Below are 21,023 nucleotides of genomic sequence, written 5' to 3' on the forward strand. Positions count from 1 at the left end.
TACAGGGATCTAACGTCCCGCTTGGCTGGAGTTGCAGTTGCTTTTGATGGGAAACCTGGGTATCTAAAGCTCCCAGGGCTCTATGTGTATCTGAGCGGCTGCATTGCTGAGACTCCACATAATTCTGTGTAACAGGCTGCAGACCCTGGTGGAGTGGGCTCACAAGGGGATCTCCTGACCTGTAGGTTGCAAAGATCCAAGGGAGAAGCGTGGGTCGCTGAGGTCACTCACTCACTCACCACTTCCCTGGGAAGAGGAGGCTCCTCTGGCTCTGTGTCACTCCCAAGTGGATGACTGTCCTGATTGCTTTTCTCCATTCTTTCTGGGTCAAGTTGTTTTCTTGATGAATCCCAATGCATATACCTGGATGCTTCAGTTGAAGGTGCTGTATTTACTTACTCCTTCTATTTCTCTCCATGAAAGTGGCACACACCAGCTGCTTCTAGTTGGCCATCTTGACCAGCCTCCCCCTCCATTTCTTTTTCTTGCCTTATTACACTAACTAGAACCTCCGATAAAATATTAAACAAAATGGTGATAGTAGACATCTGTTCCTGACCTTGGGTAAGTAAGGGGAAGCAGTCAATATTTTTAACCAGTAAGTATGATGTTAGCTGCAGAATTTTTATAGATACCATTTATAAGATTGAAAATTCCCTTCTGTTCCCAGTTTGGCAAAAGTTTTTATCATGAATGGGTGTTGAATGTTGTCAAATTATGTTTCTGTGTCTCTTAAGATGATCACAATAGTTTTCCTTCTTTGTTCTGTTAGGGTGTTGAATTACACTGAACAATTTTGCATGTTAAGCCACCTATATTCCCAGAATAAAACCTAAATGCTCATGCTATATTATCATTTTTCTATATCACTAAATTCAGTTTGCTAATATTTAAGATTTTTACATGTTTATAATGCAATTTTTCTTATATTGATTGTATCAGGTTCTAACCTCATAAGTGGAGATTTGTTTCCTCCTTTTCTATCATCTGGAAGAGTTTGCGTTTAGATTAGTATTAATTCTTCCTTAAGTATTTGGAATAATTTACCAGTGAAGCCAAATGAGGCATTTCTTTATGGAAGGTTTTTAACTAAAGATTTCATTTTATTAATAGATACAGGACTATCCAAATGACCTAATTCTTCTTGTATTAGGTTTAAGATGTTCTTAAAGAAATGTATTCATTTATTCTAAATTGCATGATTAATTAATAGAATTAGAATTATGCAATTCTAAATTGCATAATAAAAACTAAATTAATAGTTTTTATACTATTCCTTTTGTTTTAATATCTATATGCAGATAGTTAATATCTATAGATAGATATCCCTTTTTTCATTCACTACATTGTTCATTTGTGGCTCTAATCTCATCTCATCTACTTTGTGGGGAGTCTGAGGACAATCAGTCTTGCCAAGGCTTTATCAATTTCGTAATCTTTTTAAAACCAACTCTTGGCATTTCTATTTTCCTCACTGTACATCTTCTGTCTCTGTCACTGATTTGTGCTCATCTCTTGATGATGGTGACGTTGTTTGCTATTAAATCTATCCATTGAGTTAATTATTGTTATTGTATTTTTTTCGTTCTAAACTCATCTTTTTTAGTGCTGATCTGTAACCTGGACGACTAAAACATGGTTTCCCTGACTCCTATTCTGCCCCTCTACACAACAGCCAGAGATTCTTCAAAAATGTAATTCAGATATCACTTCTCAATTCAAAAACCTCCAGTGTGTCCCTACCTTAACTGAGAATAAAAGCTGAAGTCATGGCATAAATTTGGCCTCCTACTATACCTCTTTCTATTCCAGCTCCCTGGGCCTCCTGTGTTCCCTCAACATACCAAGCAGATTCCTGCCTCTCTTGTACTTGCTGTTCCCTCTGTCTGGAACACCCTTACCTTACATATAACAACATGGCATCCTCCCTCCTTTCCTTCAGTCTCTGCTCAAATGTTACCTTACCAGAGAAGCCTTGCCTGACCACCTACATAAAACAGCACCCCCTACTCCTGTCAATTTTCTCTCCCTTTTTTTTTTGAGATGGAGTCTTGCTGTGCTGCCCAGGCTGGAATGTGCTGCCACCATCTCCGCTCACTGCAACCTCTGCCTCCAGGGTTCAAGCAATTCTCCCTGCCTTAGCCCCCTGACTAGCTGGGATTACAGGCACCCGCCACCATGCCCGGCTAATTTTTGTAGTTTTAGTAGAGATGGGGTTTCCCCATGTTGGCCAGGCTGGTCTCAAACTCCTGACCTCAGGTGATCTGTCCGCCTTGGCCTCCCAAAGTGCTGGGATTACAGGCGTGAGTCACCACGCCCAGCCTACTCCTGTCAATTTTCCTCTTAGTACTCACCTCCACCTGATAGTATTTCTTTCTTTATTCTATGTCTCCTAACAAACTACAATGTAAACTCCACGGTGCAGGGTCTTTGTTTACTTCTGTATTCCAGTGAATGAGTAAGTACCTGATACATAATAGATGCTTAACAGATATGTTGAGTAAATTGGATAAATGAATACAGATAAACCTCGTAGGGAAGACAGTCTGACCAAGGATGTTAGTAACAGGAATGAAAAGAAATACGGGGTGGGGGAAAATTTGAGAGGCATCATAAAGGAAGAATTCATAGGCTTTATGAGTTCTTGTTTTAGGTTGAATAATGTCTCCCAAAAATTCATGGGCACCCAGAATGTGACTGTGGTATAAGAAGAAATATATTTGGTCTTTGTACCCAGATCCTGGTACAAAGCTGCTAAGACCTATGGAATTGTATAAGTGATAGGAGTGGTTTTTGTATAATTCTTAGCAAGTCCCTTTCAATCATACCTGAGTTGATGTTAATGAGGTAACTTAGAGTTGAGGTCCCTAGATAGCCTAAGGATGGGGGCTGGTCACCAGAAAGACCAAGTGATTAGATGGTGAATGCTTTCAGGTTCACTCCCCTGACCCGTAAGAAGGGGAGGGGGCTGGAAACTCTTCAACAATGAGATTTTGAGAGCTTCCGGGCTAGTGACCACATTGACTTGCTGGGAGGGTGGCTCACACAGAGAGGGCATGGAGGCTCTGTACCACAATCCCCGACCCCCAACACCTTGCCCAATGCATTTCTCCCATTTGGCTATTCCTGACTTTTATCCTTTACAATAAACTGGTAAATATAGTGTTTTCCTGAATTTTGTGAGCCATTCTAGCAAATTATCAAACTGGAGGAGGGGGTCATGGGAACCCCTAAGTTAGTCAGTCAGAATATAGGTGACTCAGACTTGCAACTGGTGTCTGCAGTTGGGGCAGTCTTGTGGGACTGAGCCGTTTAACTTGTGGGATCTGACTCTAACTCCAGGTAGATAGTTTCAGAATTGAATTTTTGGACACCTGGTTGGTATCCAGAGAAGAAAGAAATGATTGCTGGTATTGGAAAACACCCTAGAGTAACCTTATTTGGAAATAGGGTCTACAAATGTAATCAAGTTAAGATGAAGTTAGATTGGATTCGAGTGGGCCCTAAATCCACTATGACTGGTGTCCTTACATAACAGGAGTGAAATCTGGACACAGAGCTACAGATACACAGGGAGACCATCATGTAAAGACAAGGCAGAGACCAGAGTGATGTGCCTGTCTAAAACCCAAGAACTCCAAGGATTACCAGCAATTACCAGAAGCTACATACACAAGGGGCATGAAAAAAGATCCTCCTCCAGAGCCTTTGGAAGAAGGATGCTCCTGCTGGCACTCTGACTGTAGATTTCTAGGCTCCAGAACTGTGAGAGAATAAGCTTTTGTTGTTTTAAGCCACAAGGTTTGTGGTAATTTGTCATAGCAGCCCTAGGAAACTAATATAGTGCCTGACTAAATTTGGAGATAAGGCAGACCTCAGGATGAATCACAGGTTTGAAGCCTAAGTGACTGGAAGAATAACTTCTACTGAAAGAAATGCAAAGTCCAGAGGGAAAATTAGTGGAAAGGAATGATTCTAATTTTTACTTGAGTGGTCCAACACAATCACAGGATAGTCAAATCGATGCCTTAGTGTTATTATGACACAAAGGACTAATAGAACAATTAAAACAATACAGATATAAGAATTAAGGCTGGGATTCCCCTTTTACCACCCTCTAGTCAAATCCAATTAACTTTTTTTCAATGATCATGTTAATGACCATTTATCTTTGATACCTTTCTTTACCTTTGGTTCCCATAACATCACAATATAGCTTCTACCTCTGTTCACCACCACACCTAGCTCCTCGTTCTAAGTAAACTTAGTATTCTTCAGTGATCTGCAAAATCCTGAGTTTCTAATTATATTTCTCTAATTTGAATTATTCATCTCTGTACTTCACATTCTATTATTTCTAGTTACCTATATAATACCTTTACTTAAGAGTCTACGTCATGTCTACATGGATGCACTGCCATCATTTCCTATCTGACATGTATTTTTTATCTTTCTACTCAACTGACATTCTTCAATCCATTATCATAACTCCACTTACATCTTCTCACAGCTAAAATACTTCATAGTTTTCTTTCTTATTTACCAATATATTCTGCAATTATTTTTTCCTTTGGAATACCTCTGGCAGTCACGCTTTACCTTCATTCCTATATTCCAAGCCCCAATTCTAGACTTCTTACCTCACTTTAAGTTTACTGTAACAGCTTCCTAACTGGTCTCCTTGTCTTCAGACTTTTGTCTGTCTAGCACAGTGGTTCTCAAACTTTAGAGTCCGCATAAATCACCCAGGAGTGACTAGTGGGATTATTTAGGTGTTTCTTGCATGTTATCTTATTTCTCCAGCAAGATTATATCGTTATCAAAGCCAAGGAGTAATCATGGCTTCTATTTCCCCCCAGTGTATAGTGTAATCTAGGCCACACAACATATTCAATCACATATTTTGCAACTTCAAGACTATGATTCATCTCTTTTTTGAAAACATTCATAATAGTATCTGACCAAGAATTATTTCAGAGACGTATACCTTAGAATAAAAATAACAAGTTGTCATTTCAGGTTCCTCAAGAAAAAAGAAAAAAACCCAACTCACTGTGTTCACTTCAAGAGATCTCTCTTCAATGGGGGTGGGGGGAATACACTCTCTCTGTATGTATCAGTCATAGAAGGGCATCCCAACTCAAGATCCTGGTCAAGCTTTTCCAAACAAATCAACACAACAAAACATCATTTACACCAAAGACTACTTAAAAACAGCAGAAATGACAATCTCTGTGCTTAGGAGCTTGGAGCTCTGAGTAAACACAGATGGCAGCGAGCCATCTTACCCAGCCTCAGGGAAAAAAGAACTTTTCACAGGAAAGCAACTCCAAAGGATTATTTCTGCACTGGGTTCATAATTTGTGACTTTTGTTACATCTTACAGCAAAAAATGCTATGACTTTTGGCATTAAAGAATCTAAGAAGTCTGTTGCACTCTTATGAATTATATTTATGTAATCTGATAGCCAAAATGGTCAAATAGAAGCATTATCTTTAACTTGAATGGGAAAAGGGTATGAGTTAAATTAATTTACAGTGATTATTCTGACATAAGAAACGACTCATATGGACCATAGCTATATTAAGCGAAAAGTTGTAAAGTATTTGGAATCAAGGAAAGTAGGAAATTAAAGCCTAACAGCACAGTGGAAAGAGCACCAGACTGAGAACAGAAACATGTAGATTTTAGTCAACTTTTGATTCTTACTAGTTAAGTAATCTTGGGTACCTCCTACTTTAGTTTGCTAACTTGTAAAAGCTATCTGAATGCTAAGATCCCTTCCAGTCCTAAAATTATACATACTTATATACTTTTTAATTGTATTTCTAAGTTACACATGATGTTTTTCTATTTTAATTGATGTAAACTTGTAAGCTCCTAGGGCAGTGTCCCACATAGTAGGACAACTCTAGGTCATAATCATTCACTGAATTGACCTTAACAATTTCACTATGACTTAAATCACAATCCATAGATCACATTTTAAAAAGTAAAATGACTATCTACTACCTTCACACTCATCATCTGGTAGACACTTCAGTAGAAAAAAAAATTCATCCTGTCACAATACTAATGAAATGTTACTTTGTAGTGTTTTGGGGTTTTTTTGTTTAATTATTTTTTTTTTTCTGAGATAGGGTCTTGCTGTGTCATCCAGGCTGGAGGGTAGTGGTGCCATCACAGCTCTTTGCAATCTTGAACTCCTGGGCTCAAGCGATCCTCCCACCTCAGCCTTCCAAGTAGCTGGGACTACAAGCCCGTGCCACCATGCACAGTTTTTTCATGTTTTATAGAGATGGGGTCTGGCTATATTTTGTAGATTTTTAAAAATATAACCTCCTCCGCTCCTTCTGGTATACTTATGATTAGCTGATAATCTCACCACTGGGTGTCACTTTTGCTTCAAAAGAATTCAACCCAAACTAACCTTAATAATTAGAATTTGATCTGTAAGATACTTATTCCAAAAGCCTCAAAATTTAGCTCTTAAAATTTCTTGCTGTAACACGGCTTCAGATGTTTCTAGGCTTCAAACACAGTGTAAACAAAAATCAGTAGGATTTCTGAGATCATAGGTCATAAAACAATCCTCTGAAATCCCATTAATATTCATACACTTTTCAGTACCTACATTGACAGAAAGGAAGAAAAGTGACATATACAGAAAAACAAGTGTGCATATTTGGGTATAAAACACTGGGATCCCTATATAATAAATGCTGTTTTTCCAATACTACTACTTCTAGCATTATGAGAAGATAAAAGTAATATTCAGAGACCAAGAAAGTAGAGAACGAATGACTTTTAGACTACTCATGTTGTCACTCCAACCATCAGCAACATTTGGCAGTGATATCCAATTACATAAAAAGGGGTCTAGGAACTGCTGTGTGGTTTTCAAATTCAGAATAACTGAATGATCTACAGTTATTTTCTCTTATCCAAATATAAACAGTTAACCTTTCCAATAAACAGTTATTAAGATAATGGTTCCTGCACCTAGAAGCATTTTCCTCTCACCTCAGATCTTCTCTCCTCTCCACAACAAATGCTACTATTAAGGGAATTTATCAAATGAAGACAACTCAAATCATTTGTGGGACTTTACATATAACACACACACACACACACACACACACTTTATCATGTCCCTCCTCTTCCTCTAATCCTGTTGAAAAGATTACCATGTCCTTCCCCTCCCTTAATCACCACCATAAGTCATGGTTACCAATGGGACCTGTTATATTATTCTTGGGTTTGCTGAAATAGAAAAAAGTTGTAAGTCACTGATTTAGAAGATCCATCTAGATACATTATTTCCACGATGCCCTGGATTGTTTCCAAGAAAACAAAGTTAGGTTCTGGAGAAAAGTATGCCTGCAAAGGTAAAACTTAAAAAGGATCACAATGCTGTGGGAACTCCTGTGGCAGTTTCAGAAACCAAGGGAGTCCCAGTTCCTCCTGCTGGAGCAAAGAAATACTTGCTCTTGTATTTCTGAATTGGAAACAAAAAAGCCTTTTAACCACAAAAGCAATAAAACAGATATTAGGTATAAATGAAACAAGCTTAATCACACTATAATTTAACTGGAGAATGTGTTAAATATGACTTCCATGGGATGGCCTGGAAACTATCACTCTGAAAAACACCTTCTGTATGGAAAAATGCATGTCAGCTCAAAACAACTGACTTACATACAAAATTTAGAAACAAACCTGCTGGACAGTTTGGATTTTCTCAATTTATTTCTGCAAGGTTGACAGCAAAATGTCATGCTTATATATCAAATTAAACATATCACTAAAATCTCAGATTCAACTATATACTTTATTCTCCTATAAGAGTTTATTAGGATGGACGCGGTAGCTCACGCCTGTTAATCCCAGCACTTTGGGAGGCTGAGGTGGGAGGATCACTTGAGGTCAGGAGTTTGAGATCAGTCTGGCAAACATGGGAAACCCTGTCTCTACTAAAAATACAAAAATTAGTCGGGTGTGGTGGCACGTGCCTATAATTCCAGCTACTCGAAAGGCTGAGGTATGAGAATCGCTTGAACCCAGGGGATGGAGGTTGCAGTGAGCCAAGATTGCACCACTGAAATCCAACCTGGGTGATGGGAGTCAGACTCTCAGGGAAAAAAAAAAAAAAAAAAAAAGATTTAATTATATTTTACTCCATAGAAATCACCTTTTTTGCTTTTTTTTTTTTTTTTTTTTTTTTTTTTGCGACAGAGTCTTGCTCTGTCACCCAGGCTGGAGTGCAGTGGCACGATCTCGGCTCACTATAAGCTCTGCCTCCTGGGTTCATGCCATTCTCCTGCCTCAGCCTCCCGAGTAGCTGGGGCTACAGGCGCCTGCCACTACGCCTGGCTAATTTTTTTGTATTTTTTCAGTAGAGACGGGGTTTCACTGTGTTAGCCAGGATGGTCTCAATGATCTCCTGACCTCGTGATCCGCCTGCCTCCGCCTCCCAAAGTGCTGGGATTACAGGTGTGAGCCACCATGCCTGGCCAGAGATCACTTTAATAAGAACCACTTGCCTTTTTCTGGGCAATTGCAGCTCGCTGCAGTTTCTCCTTAGCTTGATTGTACTTTTCTTCTCTGTCTGTGATACGCTCATGAAGCTTATGCTTTTCTTCCAACCACTGTATCTGTTTCTCTTCCAATGTCCTGTCAGAAGAATGTATGTAAAACATGGAAGTCAAATAAGTTCTTAGGATTAAATAGATATTATCACAAGTACAAGCAAACTCACTACCTGTCTGACCACATTCTTAATTATCCAACTGCAGGCCCTCCTGTATGGCCACTTGTTTGGAAATCCCACCATTACTGAGCACTTCCTATGAATAAGGCACTGGACTTAGAAAACTATGTGTTCTTTACAAAAATCCTGAGTTAGGTATTTCTGTCACCTTTATACTTCTGTCCATTTTATAAATGAGGAAACTGAGGATTAGAGCAGTTAACGAACTTAAGGGCTCACATCTAGTTAATGGCAAGACAAACACTTGATAACCAGATGTGAAGTATAATAACCATCAAACTACAAATATCTGTCCTCATAAATTTGGTTTAAGAAAATCAAGCCTGGTATCAAATCTTAATGCAGTATGTCTTCTGACTAGAGTAAAATGCATATAAATGATATCTTAAAATAACATCATAACAACTTATATTTTTAAAGCTATTCTGCATACTTTATATGATTTTTTTTAGTATTCTTACTATAGGCAGTACTAATGAAAATAACAAACCCTGAGAAGTTAGATTACTTGCCTAAGGTCATACAAGATTTTAAGTATCTTAGCTGGAACTAAAATCACATTCCATTGACCCTTAGTTCAGCTATTTTCTTCTATGCAATTCTATGAATATTATTTAGAAACCAATGATTAATTACTTAAATTTGCTAGCTATACTGTCATTAGAATTATTAAGCTCATTTCAATCAAACACTTGAGAAATCCAAGCACATGTTTCTGTTTTTTACAAAATAAAAGAAAAATAAGTTGGATCATCTGAAATGTCACATGCTATGGACATTTATCTTGCTTACTTCCTTTTCTTGAAATTCAACCCCATATAAAAAAGCATGGACAAACATTTGAATATGTAATAATAGAAAAACTGAAGAAATACAGTTTTATGTGGCATGGTGGCCTTCAGAAGAAGAAATTTGAAAAGAATAATGTTTTGTAGATTAAAATAAAAACTTACAAGGCCAACATGTTATAAAGACAAAGCAAATACAAAATAGTACAGTGTTCTACCACATCTAAACAAATTTTTCCAGAGGGTATAAGATCTTGAACATCACCACAATCATTTTATCCCTACCAGTTTTACTCCATACTGTCTACTAGTAACAAATTTTAAGACCAAAAAAAAAAACAAATAAATTAGCTTTTCAAAGAAAATCCAAGAGACTAGTTCTAATTCAAGGAATTAAGTTTTGCACATCAAAAACAAAACAAAACAAAACAAAAAACCCATTCTGTTCTCTGGCATTCAGAAGAATAGATTTTTGAAGAAATGTTTTGGTTTAATCAATGAATAAAAAAAGTTTTCTTTGAGGTTTTTCAGAATACTATGCTGTCAGAATTTTAATGTCTTAATTTTTTTTAAAACAATTCAAGAGTCAGTATAGTTCATTCTATAAAAACATAAAGTACATTATTACCTCAGTAGACCATTGTACACTATTAAAGTGTATTTGTAACTAGTTTCTAAAATATAATCAACATTGGAATCATTACTAAAATAACTACATGTTATGTAGAAAAAAGAAAAAATAGTTTGTACATAAAGAGCAAACTCTACTTTTCAGCTTCTAGTTGCGCTTTTTCAGCTTGGCTTCTAAAATTTCGGCATTCTTGCTTTAATCTCTCCACCATTTCCTTCAGCATTTGGTTTGAATTCAGCAAGTCATTCTCTGACTGTGCAAGTGAAGTCACTTGGATCTGCAAACTACTGATTTGCTTAAAAGAGAAGAAAGAAGATAAATTAAAGGCCACTAAATAAATGCGGTAAGGTATGAGAGAAGCAGAAGATACTAAGCATCTCCCTTTGCAAATGCTCCCTCAAGCTGGTGTGTCCTTGAAGATGACCCCTAAAGGAAATAACAAATAGCAGCACCCAGGAGCATTTCTTATTATAATCAGAGACTATCAAGAACTATATTCCTCAGTCACTGAGTCCCCTCCCTCTTCTTTCCAAAATATGCAGGCCAGGAGAGGTATTGGGAATGGAGAGAAGGGTTATCAGGGGGATTAGCAGTGAGATGAGAAAAGGGAATCCAGTGATTAGAGTGAGTCTCCTACCACTCTAGCCTTCTCCTCACCTCCTAGGAAAAAAAACTGATTTTAAAAGCAAGTCAGCTGAGAAAGCAGCTAAAAAAAAAATCCATCCTCCTCTTCCCACATACCCTGAGATCAGCAACCTTCCAGAAGTTCTACTCTCCGAGCAATCAAAATTGTTCAGTGTAAATGTGGGAAGGATCACTCCTCACATTGTTTTTAAAAGGTTTCCAAACCTTCTGTATGTCCAGTGCTGGGCAGAAGAAAGATGCTTGGGAAATCTAATAAATGCTACAGATTCCTTGGCCTCTACAGCCATTTACCAAACTACATAATGTCACTCACAGCTTTTTTTCCATCCCAATTTACCTTTATCTGGGAGTACTTTTTCTCATAAGAAGTCTAGTTACAGATTAACAGGCTAGAAAGATTCACACTCTTCTAAATTATATCCAAGTCTCTTTATTTGGGACAGTTACACATACCTCCCCCACAAGCTATTTTACCAATTAGTAAACAATAAAAGTCCTTATTTTCCTTTCACTTCCTTTTATCTCTCTTAGCCATTTTCTGAGAGACATTTCAAAGCAAAGACAGTCAAGAGACAGGGATCAAAAGAACCTATTATGAGATTCAAGGGTAAAAAGAAACAAGATTCTTATATAATAAACTAAATAAATGGGTAATAATCTCATTACTTCCTAATGGTAACAAAACAATTCAGATAGGATTCTGAAGGTCCACAGAGCAATTTTTAGCAGAATAAAACTAAACGGTATGTCTCAGATTTCTATTTTAGAATAAATTTATCCATGTAGAACTATTCACTCTTTATTTTTAACTGGAGTGGCAAATATTAAATCTGTATAACAGCTGCTTGAATAAGCAACCTTCAAAGAGCTTAATACCTCTCCATATGCATAGCATGACAGAAAGCCCAAATGCCAATGATACTAAATAACTTCTGAGTATCAAACGTTATGTCCATCTAGTTAAGACTTAGAAACCATAACTGCACATGAAAAGCAGTACCAACTCGCATATGAGCATGAATTCTAAAAATGGAATCCTACTTCATAATTTATAGGGAAAAAAACAACAACAAAAAAGAAAATAGAATTCAGAAAAGATCACTCTTCCATGTTTTACCCAACTTTATACAAATCTTTCCTGAACCCAAATAACTTTAATTATAAACACAAATTTCCTTCCATAAATACAAATCTTGGATTTCATAGGGATATAGCAAAAAATACCTCATGATATAAAGTTACAAGTCAATCACACAAGTAACTTAAAACCTGGATGATATTTCTATTGAGTTTTTAAAATTCTGAATATTAAAATACTGTCCTTATAACTGTAATTAAAAATTATCATGGGCCACAGCATTTAATAAATATATATATATATCTTAAGAATAATAGCAGTTAGCCAAAGAAGCTTATTAAAGTATAGAAGTTTAAACATTTTAAAACATTTTATCTTTACATATCACCTCCAACAATATGTTACCAATTGTGGTTAGATTCTAAAAATACTGATTGCAAAATTTTTTTAAAATTTGCAAAACATAAATTTAAAGAAGCACTTGAAAAAATAAAAGGAAAATCTTTGCTAAAATCATACCTGTTTTAGGTCAGAATTTTCATTTTTTTCCTTCTCTGCATTTTCAATAGTCACAATTTGTTGCTGAAGTTTTAACCTAAAAATCACAACCCAACAAAAGGCATTATTAAGAATCCATGATTCATTTATTTCACTGAATTAAAGAGTCATTTTATTGAATGCCTGTTTGACACCAGAGCACAAACACAACCAAAGATTGAGACTTCAAGAAACTAGGTTGTGTTCACGTATAACAAAAATGTAAAACAAATTACTGCATTGTGATAGGAAAATCTACAAACTAGGGGCATAGAGAGGATGAGAAATCAAGTCTGTCCAGGGGTACTGGGGAACGCTACATGGATAAAAACCTGACAGGTAGGATTTTGATATACATAAAGAACAGCCTGAAAAAGTGGCCTTTCATGGAAAATTATAGAATGTGTTGCTAAGGTATCAGAAAGTAGTCAAGTTTAGGAGAGGCCAACTTACATCCATATAGTATTTTACAATTTACAAAATTCTTTCAGACACACGCTACTTCATTTTCCTTCTACAAGGCTACAGATTTAAAAGAAAACTAATACAACACACCATCCTGTATTCTATAAAATATCTTATGGAGCTTTTCATCCCTGAGATGAATGAATACTTACACATTTGCAGACTCTTCAAAGGGAATAATACATCTACAGCCAGAGCCTTAAAACGCAGAGCAGCTCTAGTGACCAAATGAGTAACCTCATGAGGAAGACATTACACTAATTAGGTTTGGCAGGATAGGCCCTTCAGCCTCCTCCCTTTCAAAACTCTTCAAACGCCTATCTCAAATACAATTCGCTTGGCACCTATTTATAGCTTGGTATTATTAGCATGTCTTATCTGCCCAAGTGGAATGTGTTTATCTAGACAACACTCTCAAGACCCTAGGTCTGTGCTTTAAACACAATAAGGACTCAATAAACATTTGTTGGCAGACTGAACGAACCAACCCAAATCATGGATTAGCTGTTTAAATGTGTGAGATGATTGGATAATATAACATAAAAAACCTGAAGATATGACCCATTGCTTCCTGAGACGTTTACATACAAATGCCAGAAACGATAAATCTAAAGAGGGCCAGTCCTTTTCCTTTTGCTCCACCGTCAGTACCAGTCACATTCTTATTTCATAATTCTAGCTACATGATTACTCATTCAAACTTTCTGTGCACTTCCTCCATTAAATGTTTATGAATGTTATCAACTGGGTGCCTTTTTTTTTTTTTTTTTTTTAAATAAGAGATGTGGTCTCACTATATTGCCTAGGCTGGGCTCAAACTCTTTGGCTTAAGCAATCCTCCTGCCTCAGCCTCTCAGGTAGAGGGTGGCTAACTTGGGGCTTTTAGGTTACTGACTTATAAAGGTTTCTTTCCACAAAATCATGAAGATGAAAATGGAAGAGAGAACACTGTGGGTCCCAGCTCAGGTCCACAGTTAGAAAACTTAGGCTCTAAGTATATCCTAGCTCCAGTTGAGAATCTGGATACAATTGGTAAATTAACAAGAAACATGACCCAGTTAAGAAAGTTATGGCCTAATGCTTTCTATATAGGTTACACAGACACGAAGAGAAACAATAGTGCCCTACATACAAAAGCTGAAGCCAAAGAAACCAATGGTAAAGAGTATCTGAAAATTCATTAAAATATGAAAGGATGGGGAAAACAACTAAATGAAAATATGAACTAAGTAAGAGCACCATTGTGGTAGACTATAGAAGATGATATACAACAAGACCTTCCTTCAGGTCATTTTGTTGAAGCAGTACTGGGTTAGAATCTAAAACTCATTTTTTTTTTTAGGAGAAAATTAGTCCATGATTTAAGATCATTACATTTAGGATTCTATGTGATAATGAATCTTAAGATAAATAAGATAGGAATAAGACTAATGGTATTACAGTTCAAAAACGCAGATAGTTTCAAAAGACAGTGCTGTAAATTTAGGAGTAAAGTACAGTATCTCTTTTTATTAGGTTTTGAATACTCAAGGTGTGTCACAGTAAGTCAAAATAAAATATACCTTATAACAGACGTACAAGGAACAGAAAAAACTGCAATTAACTTTCATTAGAGGATAAGTTAAGGCTACATAAAAGAGATGCAATTTGAACTAGATCTTGAAGGAAAAATAAGAGTCCGAGATAGAGAGATTAAAGATACAGGTGACGAAGAGTATAGAGGAAGTAGAGAGATGGGATTAAAAGCACTGTTCACTTAAGAAGTAAAGGGGAAAAGGACATTTTCAAAATAGAAAGGGAGGAGAGAATGGATGAAGGTACCGGAATTATAAGATGGCAAGAAGTTGAGAAAATTCATATCCTTAGCTTATGTACAAGTAAGAACATCGAACAGTTTCCAAGCTGAAAAGGAAGCAAGGGAGCCAGGTTAATAGGCTGGAAGAAAAAGAAAAGTCCAAAGACTACTAATTTCAGTATCTTCAGTGACAGGAGCACGGATAAGAGAAAGAAAAGATATTTATGTCTTTGAAGTGATCAGTTCTAGGTGACGACAAGGTCCAAGAAGCGTCTAGGTGTACAAGATGCTAAAGTAGAATAAAGATAAAAGAATGCCAGAGTGCAGATAGAATAAACTGTAAGGCTAAGGTGTTGGGTAGTTCAACAATATGAATACATAGTCACTAAGAATGATGGTAAGAGAAACAGAAAACAGAAAAAAGTTGAGCCAGATATCAAAGTCCTCAGCGACTGTTAAGGAATACACTGTAGGTCATTAACTGCAAGAGATAAAAGACAGGTATAAAACTGGATGCCACAAATATCAAAGAAAAAAATCACTTTAACCATACTCAAACAATGAACTGGAAGCACAAACGGGGCTTACAAATGCTCATTTCTCTTCTTGGTCTCTTGTTGCAGGAGAGAGGAAGGAAGAGTAATTTCTACTTAAAAGGCGTTCCAGGTTATATGCCATGAGAGGAAGAAAGCAGTTTTCAGTAGGGGGAGAGGCATTAAAAAATTGTTGAGATTGCAAAAAAAGTTATTGGTATCAGAATAGGGATTCCAGAGGCTACAGTGGAAACTGTTAAAAGTTTTAATGAGTAGGTGATAGGGAGAAACCAGAGGGTGAAGGATGAGTAAGTTGGGGGAAAAGTTAACTATGAGATCAAGTACTTTATACTTTTGAAGTAATTATGAAGGCAGAAATAGTAGGTGAACTGGAGGGCCAAGTTACAACAGAAAATGTAGCTATGAATAAGTTTAAATGGAAACTTTGGAATAACATTAAGATGGAACTATTTCAAGTTCCCTTCAAAGTATAGGGAAGTCAACCGTAAGGATCATGGTCTGGGTCTTCTGTGGCAGGCAGCTGATATACTGATATATACTATTTCTTTTTTTTTTTTATTTTGGAGATGGAGTTTCACTCTTGTTGCCCAGGCTGGAGTGCAATGGTGTGATCTCGGCTCACCGCAACCTCCGCCTCCTGGGTTCAAGTGATTCTCCTGCCTCAGCCTCTCAAGTAGCTGGGATTACAGGCATCCACCACCATGCCCGGCTAATTTTTTGTATTTTTAGTAGAGACGGAGTTTCTCCATGTTGGTCAGGCTGGTCTTGAACTCCTGACCTCAGGTAACCTGCCCGCCTTGGCCTCCCAATATATGCTATTTCGACATTCAACAAATATTTATTGAGTACCTATACATGCTAAGCCCATTCTAAGTGTTGTGGATACATCAGAAAATAACAAGGACAGAATGCCTACCCTTGAGTTTATACTCCAACAGTGTTGTCTGATAGAACTTTCTTTGATGGTGGAAATATTCTATAATCTGTGCCTTCCAATATGATAGTCACTAGCAACATGTTGCTAGTGCACACTTGAAACGTACTTCATGTGACTGAAGAAACTGAATTTTAATTTTTTAAAATTCTAATTTAAATTTAGGTTTCAACAGTCATCTGTGACTAGTAATATCATATTGGGCAGCAAAGGCTCTAATGTAACTTCTTGGCTTCATTTAATGTGAGTCTCTGCTATCAAAGGGAAGCAACATACAGGGCAAACAATAGAAGTTGTATTTTTCTACTGTGATTTCTCTACTGTCAAAGAGTCCTACAAGTCTCATGAGAATGGCAGTAGCCTTCTTATACCAACCTTCTGAAAGCATGGTTCTTGCTTGTGAGCACTGGAAATTGACACTGGCCATTATTAGCAAAAATAAACTTTCCTGAAAGAATATAAGAACCCACTCAAAAGAGAACTAGAAAACCGAAACCAGGATACAATAATTGACAGGAATCACAGGCAAAGACATGCCACAGCCCTGCCTGGTCCTTCAAACACTGACACATATCCTTTCATCCCTTACTTCACAGTTCAAATTCTTGGAGAAAATGTGTCCAATGGGGCAATATAATTCTTTTCAAGATGCAGTCTAAGTAGAAAGGTGGATATATTAAATGATAGTTTTTTGGTTTGTTTTTAAAAAAGCAAATATCCAACACTGGCAGCAAAGAAATCCAAACTGATGAAATTTAAACGTTCATTAAAAGCTCAAGAAAAAACCAGAAAGCCCCAAATGGGAAATAAGAGCCCTGGCTGTAAGCCACGCAAAAAATAAATTAAGGGGGTATTGACTACAGGATATCATAAATGTTCAGGTTCCCTTTCCCTTGGTTATTGCTATTTCCCCAAAGACCTCCCCCTACTTTTGATATCAAACTGCATATCATTTACTTCCTCCTCCTTCACCCACTCCACACAGAGACATAGGCATATAACCTTGGCTGAGCCAGAGTGCCTGATACCACGGTCGCAGTGGTAGGTCCAGGGATGAGCATGTGAACTAGACCCAAACTTGTCTCTAGTTTTTTTTTTTTTTTTTTTTAAGACAGAGTCTCACTCTGTCACCCAGGCTGGAGTGCAGTGGCACAGTCTTGGCTCACTGTAACCTCCGCCTCCCAGGTTCACGCAATTCTCCTGCCTCAGCCTCCTGAATAGCTGGGACTATAGGTGGCTGCCACCACACCCCACTAATTTTTGTATTTTCAGTAGAGATGGGGTTTAACCAAGTTGGCCAGGCTGGTCTCAAATGCCTGACCTCAGGTGTTCCACCCGCCTCAGCCTCCCAAAGTGCTGGGATCCACCACGCCCAGCCTCGACTCTAGACTTTTTAAACTTGAGTTTGCTAACAAGAACTTTGTCCTCTTGGCTTCAACATATGTTTCCAGCATCACAGAGATAGGACAGCAGACAAACGAGAGAGATAATAAGAGAGGAGAGAGAAAATAAGAGAGGAGGAATAAAAGAAAAGGAGGGGAAAAGTCACTATTATCTAATTGCATTTGAGTTCCTAGATCCAGGTGTCCCTGAAACCAGCAAAACCCTTATCTTTCCCACAATTGTGTAAACCAAGAAAGTCCCTTTTGTTTGCTTGCATTAGTTGGAGTTGCGTTCCTGTCATAACCAAAAGTTGACTACATATTCTATTATATTTAAACTCCTTTAATTTTTACATGGTTTTAATTTGCAAATTGAATAAATGTGCAGTGGAGCAGCCTTTTGAAATACAGTACTTTTATAAAAATAATTTTTATTACTCTTGGCACTATGATAAGCTAGTGGTAAAAAAAAAACACTTTCATCAAAAGAAAAGACTGGTATATAATTAATAAAGGATCTGTCAAAGCAGTGATTAATATGTAATAGATTAATATCTACTTATCACAGATATATATTATTTGTAAATAAATGGATATTTCTGCTTTGCATGATTTATACTTTCCATTTCCTTAGTAAGACCTTTTACTCCACAGATAAGTCTCCAATCTGTCACGGGTTATCTAAATAGGAGGTGCTGCAATTATGACCATTTTAATGAATGATCAAAATAGACCTGGTTGATGTAGCTGGACTTATAAATCAGTAAATCATAACTGTCAAGGAAAAAATACCACAATTGTTGAACATTAAAAAAAAAAAAGCCATGCAAATCGTGTGAATTTAATCCTGCTAGATTTTATGTTGGTTACTATGTCTTTATTTTAAAATAAGTTGAGGTCATTTACACATTGTAAGTGAAACTCCAGAGGAATCAAAGAAAAATTATCAATGTGACTAACAGAATAGAAAATTATTCATATTTAAGAAAAGCTAAAGGAATGAAAGCTGTTTTATATAGCAAAAAACAAAAACAAAACAAAACAAAACCTAAGGGTCAAGTTCATTATTGTGTTCAAGTAATGACAGAATGCTGAACATTTTATCACTATGGCAACAGAAACCCAAAGCAGGAGAAACAGGCTTAAATTCTAACAGAAAAGATTCTAACTGGCCAAATTGTGGGATTATAATAGGATAAAACATTAGAGTAGGATGCCTGGGGAGGGTCTACCCCTACTTTCTGGAGACTGTCAAAGAGAGATTTAAAAACGACCTGTCTTGAATATGTCCTAAAAAACGTACCCACCTAAAAGCAAAAGGACAGACAAGATTGGTTCTTAAAATCTATTACAGATTCATGCTTTTAGAATCACAGCCACTAACAATTTAAATAAAGTTATAAAACCTAAGTAAATAATAAGTATACCTCTGCCTGAAGTAATTCTTTCCTAAGTAATGCAGATCAAGAACTCTGTCTCAAAACATAGCCTACCACTTAATGAACATGATTTTTAAAAGCCACTCAAACTTTATATAATTAGAGACGTCACTAAGATATTAGAATTTGAAAGGGAGACATAAAGAATTTCCAAGTGTTGAAGATAACAGCAGATGTCTAGCTCTGTGTTATCCATATATTCTGCAAAAACAATACAGAAAAAGCAAAGAGAACAAATAAAGCCACACAAAACCATACCCTTAGCATAACTGGCAGACAGAAAATGCCCAAAACCTCAAAGTAACTAAGTAAAATGAACGAAAAAATGCCAAATCCCAGCAAGTGATCTCTCCCATTCCCGCCTGCAAATCTTTGCAGGCAAGGGCTCACTGCATGTGAATGTACTTAATTCGCCCATTAAAATAAAATGTTTAATTTATTAAAATTTGGCCCACAAAACAAGACCCAACTAATCGCTACATATAAAACACACATTTAAAAAGCAAAACGATTCAGAAAATTTAAAAATAAGAGGATAAAAGTATACCAGGCAAATGGAAACTATATGAAAACAGAAGTGGTGATGGTATCAGACAAGTCAAGCAAAAAAAAAGACAAAAAAAGCAACTTTTAATGCTAAAAGCTACAATTCACACTTAAAATAGAACTGCTATGAATATTTATATTCTGTACCAAATACCATGAAACTCACCTTTATGAGACAAAAACTACAAGATATACAGAGTCACATACAGAAACACAGTAATAATAGGAGACTTTAATATATCATTCTTTGTACAAGACAAATCAAGTGGACAAAAAATAAGCAAGTATACAGAAGACCTAAACATCGCAGTTAACAAGGTAGATCCTATGTGTACAGACACATATGTGTGTACGTATGTCTGTGCGTGTATGTATATATATATATAGAACTTCATATATATATATAGAACTTCATACTCTTATAAGACTCCATGTGTTTACGTAACACAATAACTGACATATACTATGGGACTAAGTGACTATAGTCCTATAGTCGTTGGGCATGTGACATGTCCAGAATGCGAACTTAAGAAGACACCCATTCTAAGACTCCTGCAAGTGCAGGGTCAGCACGTGAGACTGTCGCCTTAAATTTTGCACCCTGGGTGCCTCACTTGCTTTACCCTAGTCCTGCCCTTGATAGATTAGGTTACAAAGAAACATCAGAGTGTTCCACAAAGTAGAAAGAGTGCAAACAATATTGTGATCACAATGCAATAAAACTACAAATTAACTTTTTAAAAAGGTTCTCCTACCTGGAAATTAAAAAACCTTCTGTTATAGACTGAAACATGTTCCTTCAAGATATGACTACATTTGGAGATAGGGCCTTTAAAGAGACAATTAAGGTTAAAGTCATATGGGTGGGCCCTAATCCAATATGACTAGTGTCCTTACAAAAAGGATAGACAAGAGGGGATGCAAAAGCACAGAGAAAAGGCCATGTGAGGACAAAGTGGGAAGAAGGTGGCTACCTGCAAGTCAAGAAGAGAGGTCTTAGGAGAAACCAAGCCAGGCAATACCTTAATCTATGACTTCTAGTCTCCAAAACTGTAAGAAAATTAATTCCTGTTGTTTGATCACCCAGTCTGTGGTATTTTATTATGGCAGACTTAGCAAACTACTACATCTTCTGTTAAACAACTCTTTGGCAGAAAGAAAAATGCAAATTAAAATTAGTGAATTTCTTTAAAAATAATAATTAAAACACTATATAATTTATGGGATACATGTAAAGCAGTGATGAGAAGAAAATTATTAGCACTAAATACTCTTACCAATAAGAATGAAAGAATAAACTGTAGTAAAATTAAATTCTCAACTCAAAAACAACCAAATGAACAAAGTAAACTAAAAGAAAGCCCAAGGTATACAACATGACCTTAGAAAACTCTAAGAAATCAACAAAGCAGCTATTAGAAAATATGTGACTTTAGTAAAGTCACAGGATTCAAGATC

At 36.6% G+C, this 21,023-nt stretch overlaps 1 protein-coding gene across 11 annotated transcripts in view; it reads right to left on the bottom strand.

The window, feature by feature from the left end:
* Window positions 1-21,023, bottom strand: part of CEP83 (centrosomal protein 83) — a 164,573-nt gene that overhangs the window by 19,150 nt on the left and 124,400 nt on the right. For all 11 annotated transcript variants that reach the window (XM_063694216.1, XM_019039097.2, XM_019039093.2 and 8 more), the window contains 3 exons: window positions 12,433-12,508; window positions 10,328-10,485; window positions 8,545-8,674 (listed from right to left, as the gene is read on the bottom strand). In XM_063694216.1, coding sequence (XP_063550286.1) covers window positions 8,545-8,674; window positions 10,328-10,485; window positions 12,433-12,508 — 364 coding nt within the window. The remainder of the gene's footprint in view (window positions 1-8,544; window positions 8,675-10,327; window positions 10,486-12,432; window positions 12,509-21,023) is intronic.

Source organism: Gorilla gorilla, chromosome 10 (genome assembly GCF_029281585.2).
Source record: "Gorilla gorilla gorilla isolate KB3781 chromosome 10, NHGRI_mGorGor1-v2.1_pri, whole genome shotgun sequence".
Classification (NCBI taxonomy): Eukaryota; Metazoa; Chordata; class Mammalia; order Primates; family Hominidae; genus Gorilla; species Gorilla gorilla.